Source organism: Sturnus vulgaris, chromosome 1, assembly GCF_052056855.1.
Source record: "Sturnus vulgaris isolate bStuVul1 chromosome 1, bStuVul1.hap1, whole genome shotgun sequence".
Lineage (NCBI taxonomy): Eukaryota > Metazoa > Chordata > Aves > Passeriformes > Sturnidae > Sturnus > Sturnus vulgaris.
Genome location: NC_142243.1, coordinates 67,370,598 through 67,383,341, shown reverse-complemented (window position 1 = coordinate 67,383,341; position 12,744 = coordinate 67,370,598). Strand labels below are relative to the sequence as shown.

The 12,744-nt window shown below is 41.6% G+C and overlaps 1 protein-coding gene across 2 annotated transcripts in view; it reads left to right on the top strand.

Annotated features, from left to right (window-relative positions):
• The window catches only part of RNF144B (ring finger protein 144B), a 53,510-nt gene that overhangs the window by 18,697 nt on the left and 22,069 nt on the right, over positions 1 to 12,744 (top strand). For both annotated transcript variants that reach the window (XM_014878080.2, XM_088168834.1), the window contains exon 3: positions 12,030 to 12,134. In XM_014878080.2, the coding sequence (XP_014733566.1) occupies positions 12,030 to 12,134 (105 nt within the window). The remainder of the gene's footprint in view (positions 1 to 12,029; positions 12,135 to 12,744) is intronic.

Here is a 12,744-nt window from a genome sequence, read left to right as displayed (position 1 = left end):
GTGGGCTGCTGAGGACTGTCCCAGGCAGAGCTGGACTCTGCACTCCAACAGGACACTGGCCAAAGGGAGAGGTCAGGGATGGCTGGGAATGTTGCTGTGCCCACACGTCCCCTGTTGGTGCTACAGCTGCCACCACATCCATACACTCCTTCCCTGGCCAGTCTGCTGTGAGCCTGGTGCTCCAGTGCTGTGACAGTGACATGGAGGGTGCAATCACAGTTATTTGGCATCTGTGCAAACTTCACTGACTTTGTCTGAACCAAGAGCCAGCCATGAGTGAGCCCGAATGCAGCTGGGAGAAGCCTTTAGACACGCTCTATTTATTTCAGGGGGCATAATAGGTCTCAGTTGTGTTTATGCTCCAAGTCCAGCCTTTGTCTGGCTGCTGTCTGTGTCCCAAAGTCCTCCCGATGGATGTGTCTGGGCTGATGCGTGCCCAGACATGTAGATCTTGCATCCTATAACAAAGAGGGCTCTGGAAACTTTTAACCTGGCTACATGGCTTTCTGTCTTGCAGCCAGAGCAGTTTCTGGGAGGCCATATGAGTTGCACTTTTGGGCAGCCTCCAAAAAGCAGCGTCAGGAGCAGCTTGACACGGAGTGCCAGGACTTGCATGGGGGATTGCTCAGGGCACAGCCTGCAGCAGCTCTACTGATGTGCCAGGCCCTAAATTTCCTCTCACCCATCCCAGGACATCTAGATACCTTCACACTACAGAAGGGTTTTGGGGTAAGAATATCCCCTGTGAGCTATGGGGTTGAGCACCAATCAGTTTTGCAGTTTTTCAGCTAGCAATGGTCTCAGCTTGTTGTATAGCTTATTCTTCTGACACTAAGGATAATTTTGTAGATCCAGGAGTCATATTGAACTTGAAACAGAAAAAGGCCTTGACATGGACATAATAGGTTCAGCTTCAATAAGCTGAAACCGTTGCTTTTGTTAATTTTTTGTTCTGTTATGTGAAGTCTTTTTTTTTTTCTTTTGAACTGTAACAGTGATGCTGCAATGTTGATTGTTTTTCACAGTATTTGTGGCTGTGGAAATAATTGGAAATTGTTACTGTTTAGATATCTGTGGGAGTAAGGTCATATTTCCTTTCCATTTGTAGCCTGTAAAACCAAGGCATTCAAACTACTTAGAATTGTGTACAGCTATTTTTTTCAGCTAAGAAACTTTTGCAATAAATAAAATACCCTATAAAAGCTGTATTCTAGCCAAAGGAAGTAAACTGTACTTTAGAATGTGTATGTTTGCATTTTGGTGGAATGTTGCTAGTAGGGCAGGAGTTTTTCCAATAACTGTAAACATTTTTACTCTCTCTGTTCTCAGCAGAAAAAGCAGATGGTTTGCAGAACATACTTGCCATCTTACTTGGTAGCTCAGTCAGGTCTGAAGAGGCATCAGCCCTGTATTTTTCAACATGTGTTGCACTTGGCATAAGATTCCCTTGCATTGTGCGATAAAGCACACATTTACACATCCCAGGAATTTGGAAATGGCTGTAGTGTACCTAATGACTTGGTTTCATTGTGTTCTGATTTATATTAGTTTTGAATGAAAGACTGATCTCTGAAGAGGGTTGGGAGGGATGTGATACATATTTTATCTGTGGAAATTTTAGAGCACTAAACTTTACATTATTCAGTTCATTTCCTGTATCTATAAGACCTTTGCAGAGTGCCATGCTGTGATGCACACTTTTACATATGGATATTCAGCAATATATGTACTGCTCAAGCTGCACGATTTTACAGTCCCTTTGTCACCTTTACTTGTCCCTTTCCCAAAAGGGGAGGGGGGTCTCATCTGTTCCTGATACTGCCCATCTCGTTCCTTGTCTTCCCACTCATCCTTGTATATTTGGGGGGGGATGTCCTTATCAGCAGCCCCTTAGAGACCTTTTCTTGCAATTTTTTCTTCCTTGGATGTGCAACTACTCAGGTTCTTGCCCCCATGGTGGTCATGGTGCTCACATTTGTATGTGAGATAATTATACACTGTGTCTGTCCACACCATTGTAGTGTTAAAAAATACAGTGTTTTGGTGCACTTTAGTCTGTCAGGGTCCAAAGCAAACTAATGTTAATTACTTCTTGACTGATCCACTTACAGAATAATGCTTTGAATATTGTACTTATTTCTAATAAAAGTTCCTGAAAGTTTGCTCTTTTCCTTCCTTCCTTGCCCAGAGAGCTCTCTCAGCGCCTCACTCAGGTAAGACTCAGGGGTGCTCTGGTGGGGCAGTGCCAGGAATGGACCAGCCACCCTCCCCACTTTGCCTTTGCACAGCACACTGGGTGTTGCCCAGGTTTTGGTGCTCATTAGACTGTCTGGAAAGTGTGCATCTAGGAGGCTCCTGCCTTTGCAAAACACGGCTGAAACTGGGCAAGCAGCAGGGAGAGACAGTGAGTGGTGTGACCACGTGCATGTCACATCCCCTGGGCTGGAAATGCCAGTATGTGTGGCACAGCATACTCCACCCTTTGGAAGCACTAGAGAGGAGTGCAGGACTAGCAGTAACACTGGAAATACCAAGGGCCCTGTGAAAGACTCTGTGAGTCTGTAGCCTGTAAGCAGTTGTGGAGGTGAGGTTTTAGCAGGTGGGATAAGATTGCCCTGGTGGCGGTGGTGGCAGGAGGGAGCCAGTGCAGTGCTGTTGCAGAAACATGGTCTTAGGGGTCAGTAAAAAACCCAGTGTTGGCTTCTCCCTGCACACCAGTTCTTTCTGGTTTTGCCTTTCCTCTTTTCTTCCCCTCCTCTTAAGCATTTCAGGGCCCTAATAAGAGCCAGGTGAGCAATAAATGGGATTGCTACTATTTATATCAAGCAGCAGCTTATGTCCATCTATCTTGTGTGTAACTTACTGGCACAGGGTTTGAGATGTTGAAGACAAACTGAAAACAGAAGATGCTTTCAAGTATGTTATTCTGTGTTGTTGGCACAGGTTTATGCAGAACTACAATGATTCCCCCCCCCTTTTTTTTTTTTTCCCCAAGCAAATTCTTTGTTGAGTCTTGTACTTCTGAGAAGTGTGTGAGGCAAATGGGTTACAAAATGTGCAAAACAAATACCAGGGTTGCTATTTTGGTGCACACAATGCAGTACAAATGAGATTAAACTTCATGCAGCCTTAGGAGAAGGAGAAGTCAGCGTGCAAACCCAGGTAGCTTCTGTGCTCTCTTGTGCTTCTGCAAGTAGGAAGTGTTCCAAAGGCAATTGGAGAGTAAGATTTTCTGCTGTATGTATGTATGACAGTAAAGCTAGGGCTCAGCATGGGCTCAAAAGGCTCTTTTTCTGCTATGGACAGTTGTGGTGCTGTGAGCAGGGTCTTGAGGGGTTTCAGCTTTGGAAAGAGGCTGCTGCTGGCTACTTTTACTAGAGGAGAAAAGAACTCTTAGAGAAATAGGAGTTTTTCTGTTGGTACTTCATCAACAGGATGCTCTAAGGCTCCTCTGCTTTCCTTAATCTTTTCAAGAGAAGCTGTGCATTGTCCTGCGTCCTTTGGGTGGCTGAATAGTGACATTTCACCCTTCGTGCTGTGAAGTTTCAGGTGGTTTGTGGAGTGGAGCTCTGGAAAACTGGAGAAACTAATGTGAGGGGTCTTCACAAAATAACATGAGCAGAGGGGAGACAGAGTAGATCAAGGACAAGGAGGAGGCAGACAGCAAAAAGAATGGGATTCCTGCTAAGTGAAACAACTGTGCATGAATAATCCACTGAAATAATACTTAAACATACAAGTAAGGGAATATTTGCATTTGCCATCATCTAGCCAACACTGGGTTTTAGTATCATTTGTTTCTTTGTGCTTATTTTCAAGAAGGGGTTTATTCTCCTCTTCCTAAGTATACCTTGTGCTGCAGTGCCCCACATACTTTATATAAAGCTCACCTCGGGTTGTTTTCCATTTGGAAGTGTTGACATTTGGGATTCTTTTTTTCCCAGCTCAACATCTGAAATGTTTGAGAATAATCTTTTTTTCAAGTTTTGAAAAAGAGAATTCCTACACCTGCTAATATTGGCACTGAACACAGAGCTATAGTAATTTAGATTATTTAAGAACTTCTTTCATGTATTTTTGTGCAGAGTAACACCAAAGGCAGAGTTGGGATACCAAAAGAGTACAGATGTACCTATTGACTTTTGATGGATACTACTATTCAGGAAGAGGGACTGCATGTTTCTGAAGTTGGTAGAGGTGGCAGCCTCTGGATGGTGGCCAAGGGAAGATGGGAGGAAGAGGGAACTAATGTTTGAATGACAGCATTGCATCGATGTAGCTGGTGTTATCTCCATTTAACCAATGAAGAAATCGATGTGAAGTAAGTTGTCAGTGCCTCCAAGTGCCACAGTAACTGAGCCAGACTGTGACATAAGCCTCGTGCTCATGTCTGTTCAGTAGCTGTTGGTAAGACCAGGCTTGGTCTGACATGGACTTTGGCAAGAGAAGCTGTTATTTGCAGCTGGTTCCATTTTGTGAAGGGTGAGTTTCTCTGGTCCTTTTCTGTTTGGTAGTACCACTTCCTGGCAACAATTACCAGGAGCCTTTCCTGCTTTTTATGGAAGGCTTCCAGGGTGTGTTGGGCCATGAGTAAACTGGTTTTCAGACTGTGTTTCTGAGCAGAATGGAGCGTCACTGGTAGATATTTTGAGGCAAAACTGAAGACAGTATATTTCTCAGGTACATTTGAAAGCTCCCATAAAAAATAGGCTTGTGGACCAAGAGGAGGCAATTATATTCTGGTCCTTTGTCAGGTTTGCTTGGTGTTTTCACTTGGTCATGACAAAATTAAATTCATGTTAGTGATGTTATTCCTTGCCTTATACTAAGCCATGAACTGACTGTATGTTCTTTGAAGCTACAGGGGCGTTTTTTCACTTTCTTTCAGGCATCTTTCTTGATAAGGCCTGATCTTCTATCCATTTGATCTTCTCTCCATTCATTTATCACTGTATCTGGTCCTTAGAAGTTAAAATAGAGATTGGGCAATATGTATATTTCATTGGAATTTTGTTTCTCACTTTAAACCGTGCCTATCATAAGTTCATCTGTGGCAAATTAAGAAATTTCTATTTTTGTCATGTAGTTTCTAAAAACTTTAATTGGAAAAGTCACACTTTTTTTCTAAGTGAAGTGCAAATGCCTCCAAGCTAATTGCCATTACACTTGTTTCATCTAGTTTTAAGACCTGCTGAGAAATACTTGAGAGACTGCAGGAGTCTGAGTACCACACATTGAAAGTGACTGATCCATTTTGGAGATTGAACATACAGAAGTGCAGATGTCACAGCAGTGATGAACATATCATTAAACATATAGATCTGCTATAAACACTGAGTACTAGGGGGTTATATTTATCATAGTACACAATTGATTAGATACTGGGTAGATCGGGTGGTTAAATTCAGAGTTCTGACGTGAACTGTCTCACCAAAATTAGTAATACTAGATTGTGTACACACTGAATAACAGTTAATATTTCTAAAGTATAAGAAATAAATGAACATTATGTCTTACTGAATAAAGAGTACCATAACCATGGCCCAGAACTAAAATAAAGACTAAATGCCTGTCTTTTCATCTGTTCTGAATCATGAGACACTCTGGAATGTCAACTGAAAAGTTAAGTATTCTCTCCATATACAGTATTTCTGCACCCTGCCCCCAAACCTGGAGTTTGTAAAAAAGCCTAGGCTAGACAGAACCTGAACGCCAAACAAATATAGTTTTGAGGACAAATCTGGAAGAGAAATTTAACATTGTAAATCATTCCTGTGGATTTTAAGAGTGTATTGGTTTGAAAGCAAAACCAGTGAGAGACTCCAAGTCAGTAATACACTTTAATAGGAAAAAAAAAGAGAAACTAAAATATATGCAATAATACAAAAGAAAAACCACCGACAGACTCAGAATACAACCTGACACCCTGTCAGTCAGGGTGTTGGTAGCAGTCCATATAAATGGTGGCTGCAGTCCTCCTGGATGACAGATGTGGTTCATTTGAAGCAGTGCTCCTGTAGAAGGTGCAGTTTTCCTCAGAAGGACCAGCAATGATGTGGAAAAGGTCCGACTTTCCTCTGGGATCCAGTAGAAAGGTCTGCCTTCGCGTCCCAAACCCCAGTTTTTTATCTAGGTAGGAAAGGCTTGGCTCCTGCCCCTGGTTGGGGCATCTCCCAATGGGATGATGTAATCTTATCAGTCACACAACAGGACTTAATGGCCCATTAACGGAATATATCTTCTGGAGGAAGGATGGGTTGTGAATAGATAACGATGATCATCCCCGATCTTATCAGATGGCACATCAGCAGAGGATATCTCCCACAGAGATAAGGATCACCACCCCTCCCACATTTTAACAGATGGTGATAGAATACACATTTTTGCATTGTACCCCAGGACAAAGAGGGAGACATGAGGTTTTTCTCTTTTTTTTTTTTTTTTTTTTGACATGGAAATTGTCTTCAAGTTGCATGTTAGGAGGAAAGACCTTGTTTTGGCAAGATGCCTTCAATCATTTTGCTCATTTTCACATTTAATGTAGATCATGGCCTAGTACTGTCTGGGAAACACTGTAGAACTGTTCTTTACCTTTCCATAATTGAATTAAAGACAAGTATCCTTACTTATCCTGTACCAATTGCTACACAGTGGCTGGCAGCAGTATTGGTGGTATTTGACAGGAAAATAAAACAGTGTTTTCAGTTTCTTTTTTCTTCCTAGCCCTCCCTCCATGTTTCTTAATAAAGGTACCTGTTCAGTTTTGTCATATCACATATGAGGTTTCTTTTATGCTTTCATATCCAAATTAATGAGGCTGCATTTTGGGAGCTGAAGAGCTGCAAGAAGGTCAGAGTGGAGCAAGGTAATGGAATATGTCCGGGTATGTGAAAAGCAGTATGTAGGAATGACTGAGATCCATCTTTTGTCTTTTTGTAATGCATAAATTATCTGAAAGTGGATTTGAATAGAAACTTCAGATTTCACAGTGAAAGGGATACAGGGCCTTTGTCACATTATTACCTAGCAACATAACACTGAAGTTACACTTTGAACTCATTTTTATGTTAAAATGCAGAACTGTTATGATTACTTTACAGAGTACATACATAACCAAACAGACATCTTTTTCTTGGTCAGTACATTAAAAATATCCTCTGTACAATATACTTTGGGGAAAAGAGAAGTTGAAGTTAGAGCAGCATGCAGAAGCATTGAAATGAAAAATCCATGAACAGCCTGAATAGAATTTTCTTTCTTGGGCTCAAAGCTGACCATAGAAAGCACTTCTGTTTATTACTGAAGAAGGAATCTTTAATATTACTAGTTTGTACATTTCTTGATTGGGTTTTTCAGTGTATCTTTGAAATGTGATGGAATCATTTTTAATGTACTCTTTCAACAAATCCTTTGCTCCAATATGTACTTGGGGCATTTGTTAGAATTTGCCTAAATCATCATCTTTCCTACAAATCTTGGAAGATTAAAAAACAAAAGAAAAAATAAATACATATATGTTGCATGATAATTTGATCCAGATACTTTTACTTGCTAGATACTTATGAGTAGCATTTTGTTAAGTAGATAACTGGATATTGATCTTATTTTATTAAATAGAGGAAGGTGGTAGCCTGAAAGACAAAACCAGCATAAGAGGAAAAAAATCTTACTCCAAAACTCTTAGCAAATTATTGGAAAAAAAGTTATTCATTATGAATCTCAGGCAGAGAAAAAACACTTGACTAAAGTTGTCAGTAGTAGTCCAGCAGAAGCAAAATATGCATTATGTTTCCCAGAACACAGATACATACATTATATAGTTGCTCACTGGGGAAAATCTGAGTAAACATAATGTAACTGATCAGAGCACACTTGCAGGTATGGGAATTAAAACTACTTCTGTTGGTGTCTGCTTTTTATTTGAGGAGTGAATATAATGGAATCAAACCAGATTGGTGACTACAGTGGATCAGTGTGTGATCTGCAGCCAGCAGAATTCTAAGCTGTTCAGCAAGACCTTGGTCGATTTTTACTTTGTTGTCTCAACCATTCTGCCTGGGCTACGTGACACATTCATGGAAACTTTGCTGGCTCTGGCCATGGAAAGTAAGAGGATGACATTAATGTCACTGTAAGCCACAGCTTCTGTGTTGAGGCCACTCCAGCCACTGAATGTTTTCCGTGCTCAAAAGTCACCACACTGTGGGAAATTGGTGGGAGAGCATAGCCCAGGGTGTTGAGATCTCATGATATTTTGGACGTCAAGATTTAAGACCCTTTCAGGCAATGCTTTGTATCACAGAAGGCAGAGCATCTTGATTTTTCCTTCACTTTGAAGAGCAATTAAGTAGCATATGTAGTGTATGCAGTTTTCCTGAGATACTGCTGATTTTTCTAGACAGAATGCACAAAAAATCTTGCCATTTTATGTCTGTAATAATGTATTCTCTGAAGTGTGGGAGGACACACTGCTGAGAAGGTCAGTTGTGATTCATTATACAGACATGGAAACATCTTTTCATCACGTTTTTGGCTTGCATCTTTTCAGATACTCTTAGTTGCCATTTCTCAAGTAAGCAGCTAAATCAGTAGCTGAACTGTAAATAATGGTAAAACCCCTCTGAAAACAGTTTTGCTGCAAAGTTAGGGCGTATTTTAAAATTTTAGTGATTTTCCAATATTTCTTCTTTGGTGCTAAGAGGGAACAAGAAATTCACATCTTCATTCATGAACATACTTTGGTAAAAAGCTTAATCCTTCCGTGGTAAGTATTAAATGCTTCCTTCAGGTTTCCCAGCAACTTTAAGCTCTTCTTGTATTGCACCCAAAGCACCTTCTCCAAGCACAGAAAGTCAAGACAAAAGTTTTAATACCTATAAAAATGATTTAACAGGGAGATTTTCTGGGAAATACTTGAAGATCCATGGCACTGCACAGCCCAATTACAAAATCTCTCCAAGCTGAAAACACAGCAACCTCTAAAAGAACCACAGAAGGCTTGGTTGCCCACCTATGCTCACCTACACTCATGCAGTGGGTTGGAAGAGAAGAAGAACCCAGATCCATTAGCAATCCTCAGAAACCTCTGTTCTCCTGGCTTGGTACCCCTAATGACTTGGATACTGCATATGGAAACTGATTGCAAAATCTATACTGTGGATCGAAGCTCCTTAAGAGCTCCATGCCCATCCTTGTACAGAAGCATAATTGTCAGTGCTCCGAGCTCCTGTCCTGAGAGTCTAAATTAAGAACAAGCCTCTGGGCTGCTGCTGGGCCTGCAGTAACTTCTCAGGCTTTGTCCTCCCTCTGTAGCCACCTGACCTGAGCTGCCCCCAGAATACAAATCCACTGTACCATGCTGTCAAAACAAATTACTAAATATCAGGCGGCACCACAGCGGAGACAGAACCCAGCATCTTAACAAAAGTAAAATGTTGCTCTCTCATGCTTGCTGAGGAATTAAGGCAACCTAAATGCTTTGGTGGGAGGGAAGCATTTGCCCTTCACCAAATGCTGCCCTGAGACTTGATCCAGAAAGTAATCAGGTCTCCCGTGAGGAGATGGAGTGAGATGTAAGGAGGTTCTGCCCACGTATCTAAGAAGTGCACTCAATACATTGCAGGATGTGCAGCCCTTGAGGAGGGGACTCTGAGGACAGAATTTTCTGTCTGCATTATTTGTGGAGGGGGCTGGGTACAGGTACAGACCAGGGAGGAAATCTGCACAGGGAGTGAGCACTTGCTGCCCCGTTTCTCCTGTGGTATGTGCTGGAGCATGTGGGCAATGCTCGGGGCCTAATGAATATGGATCTGCAGGACAAGGTCACCCACAGCCTCCGTCTGCACCAGTAATGGCCCTGGGAGCCACCCTGGGCTCTGGGCATGCTTTCTCTGGGCTTTCCCTATGTCACCTGCTGCCACTGCCCAGACCACGGAGGCAGCTGTGGGCAGGGCCCCGGCAGCTCCAGTGTCACCAGGAATCCACTCCCAGGCACCGCTGTGGTTCCACACCTGCTTGTGCTGAGTGATGGAGCTGCTGTGCTGGGGGGACGGGGTCCGTGGGTAAACTGACTTTGTACCAGCACTGTGCATGGGTGCCTTTGGGAGGAGTGGGCGACAAGATGGCCACTGAGACTGCTGTTGGAATAATAAAAGAATAACTCCTGGTTAAATCTGCGTTGATAATCCCTAGGGAGCTAATACTGCCTTCAGTGACTGACACGATTTCTTTTTTGCTTTTCACCTGTGAGTATCTCCCTCACCTCCCACATACTGCTTGCATCATCAATTCCTTACAGCCTGCTCTGCTGCTTTCTTATAGGGGTACATGCTGGATTTGAATACATTAGTGCTTAATGAGATACATATTTAAACTCAGGTTATATCCCAACGTTCTTCTAAGAGAATACACTTCAAATATTTATGAATCAAAAGTAAGTTAATTTAAAATGCCACTAAGTTAAGGTGATTCTACTTGCTTGAGGTAATATCTCTGTATAGCTCATCAGAATTAAGCAAAACGTGGATATGGACATTTCAGTAGAGAGACAGAATAATAAGGAAATCTCTTTTCCATTTGTAAAGGTGATAATTATCCTGATGGTTGAGAGGGAATCAGTTTTCCAATAAAAAATACAAGTGAGGAAATTTTTAAAATCAGACCACAGTATGCAAGGCCTTCTCAGAATAGTCCAGACTGACACAGACTTGAATGTTCCATGCCTATAAATAATAAAACAATGGTTGTTGAAGAGTCTAAGGCTGCCATACTCGGAAGGGCTGTGATTTCCCCATCACTCACCTATTAGCTTTTGAACTCAGTGCCTCTTCCAGAAGTTGGTAAACAGACAGAGGTCTCAAAACCATATTTCACTTTGACATATTTCTTGAAAATTGGTGGGGCAATAAGGAAAGAAGTCAGCAGTACTGGGGAGGAGGTTTGTAATGTGGGCATGAAATATAAAACTGTAGGGAAAAAACTACATTAGTCCTACTTTTCATAGCATATGTTTATTTTCATTTACAGTAAACTATGCAAGCTGATACCAAAATCTGTCAGAAGTCCGTGCTTTGTTGTTCTTTTAATGGTGACTTGCAATTTATTGTATGCCTTACCATTATTTTGAGGAGACACTGTTGTTTTGTTTTATTTGGAAGTGACCTTATTTACTTACCTGTGCAATTTGGAGGAACAATTCAAGGATTGTTCTTCGGTCTGGTGCATGAGTTTTGTGCCATGATTTTACTGAAAATTATAATATGTGCCATAAAGACAAGTTGAATATGTTTGAAATTGGCATTCCAGATAAAGTGTGGGGAGAATAGAGGGCTTTTTGAGCTTGGAGGGGAAGCCTGCTGTTTTTATAATGGAACAGTTTGGAAACATTCATGAAGTGGCCTCCATGCTGGAAATAGACTTTGGATAGAGTAGAAGCTGATGATAAATTGTGATAAATTATGGAAATTATTTGATGTGGGTGTGGGGAGGAGAAGTTGAGGGAGAAGAGCTGGTAGCTGCACATCTTCTAGGGCAGATTATAACCTCCCAACCAGGTGCTAAACCCCTTTCCCATTTTGTGCAGCTGAGAGCAGTAGTGTCTTTCTTGTAAATGAGTTCTCCTACAATGGAGACTGCTGGTTGAGAGTTTGAATTAAGAACATAGGAGGAAAAATAAGGGCACAAAGCCTGTTTAATTAGGATAAAAGATACTCACCCCTGCCAAATCCTCCAATCCCAGTTTAGCAGAGCATAGGGGTTATTAGGGCTGAAAGGTCTGACTTGCTGACTTAGGTAAATGCAGTGCCTGGCAGATGAAGTCATGCATAATTAATTGTTCTTTGTTGCATTCTTTCCAATGTAATGACTTGTAGCATTCACACTTATAATAATTGATGTTTGCTGTGTGCTGGAGCTTCAGGACAGCCAATTAAGGCACTGAAGGTGGGAGCTGCACAGCATCTCTGACGTCTGTTTGTTACCAACATGTGGGCTATAACTTTTTTTTTTTTCATTTCTTTGCTTGTTTCTAGTGTCTGAAACAGTACATGGTGCTGGCAATACAAGAAGGTTGTGGTTCCCCCATCACATGCCCAGACATGGTATGCTTGAATCATGGGACACTACAAGAAGCAGAGGTATCTATATTTCTCATATGTCTTTATTCCTTTCTCTCTCTATATATATATATTTTTTTACATATATCCCCTGAATTTCTTTATCTGCATAATAATAAATATAGACGTACGCTTTTCCCTCCCTTTAATTACCTTTAATGAGCTTTTGGCAAGAGGCCTGACTGACAAGAGGAGATAGAAACAAACAGATGTTTTTCAAGGGTTTTGCTCCTTTTTCCCTCCTTCTGTGCCTTGGGGGAGAAGTTCCGTTGGCATCTGGACATCCTCTGAATTACCCATGCAGGTGACTTAACCAGAGTACCCTGTATCCCAGAATTGCAGAGCCTCCATTAGGCTATCAGTTCAGTCAGATTTAATTTGACTGCAAACACTGGAATTCTTGCATCTTTCTTAAGAACAAGAACTCTGATTGATGGTATGCAAGGCCAGAGTTTCCTTGTATCTGTTGATCTTGGGCTGCAACAACCAATTGGCAGTCCAATATAATCATGCAGGGCTGTATAATTATATGGAAAGAAAGGTACCTGCACAACAGCAGGTAGAAGTAGGTCTTAAGAGATATGGAAGGTGTCTCTTGGGATACACCCAAGGGATGCTTACTTGCCTGCTT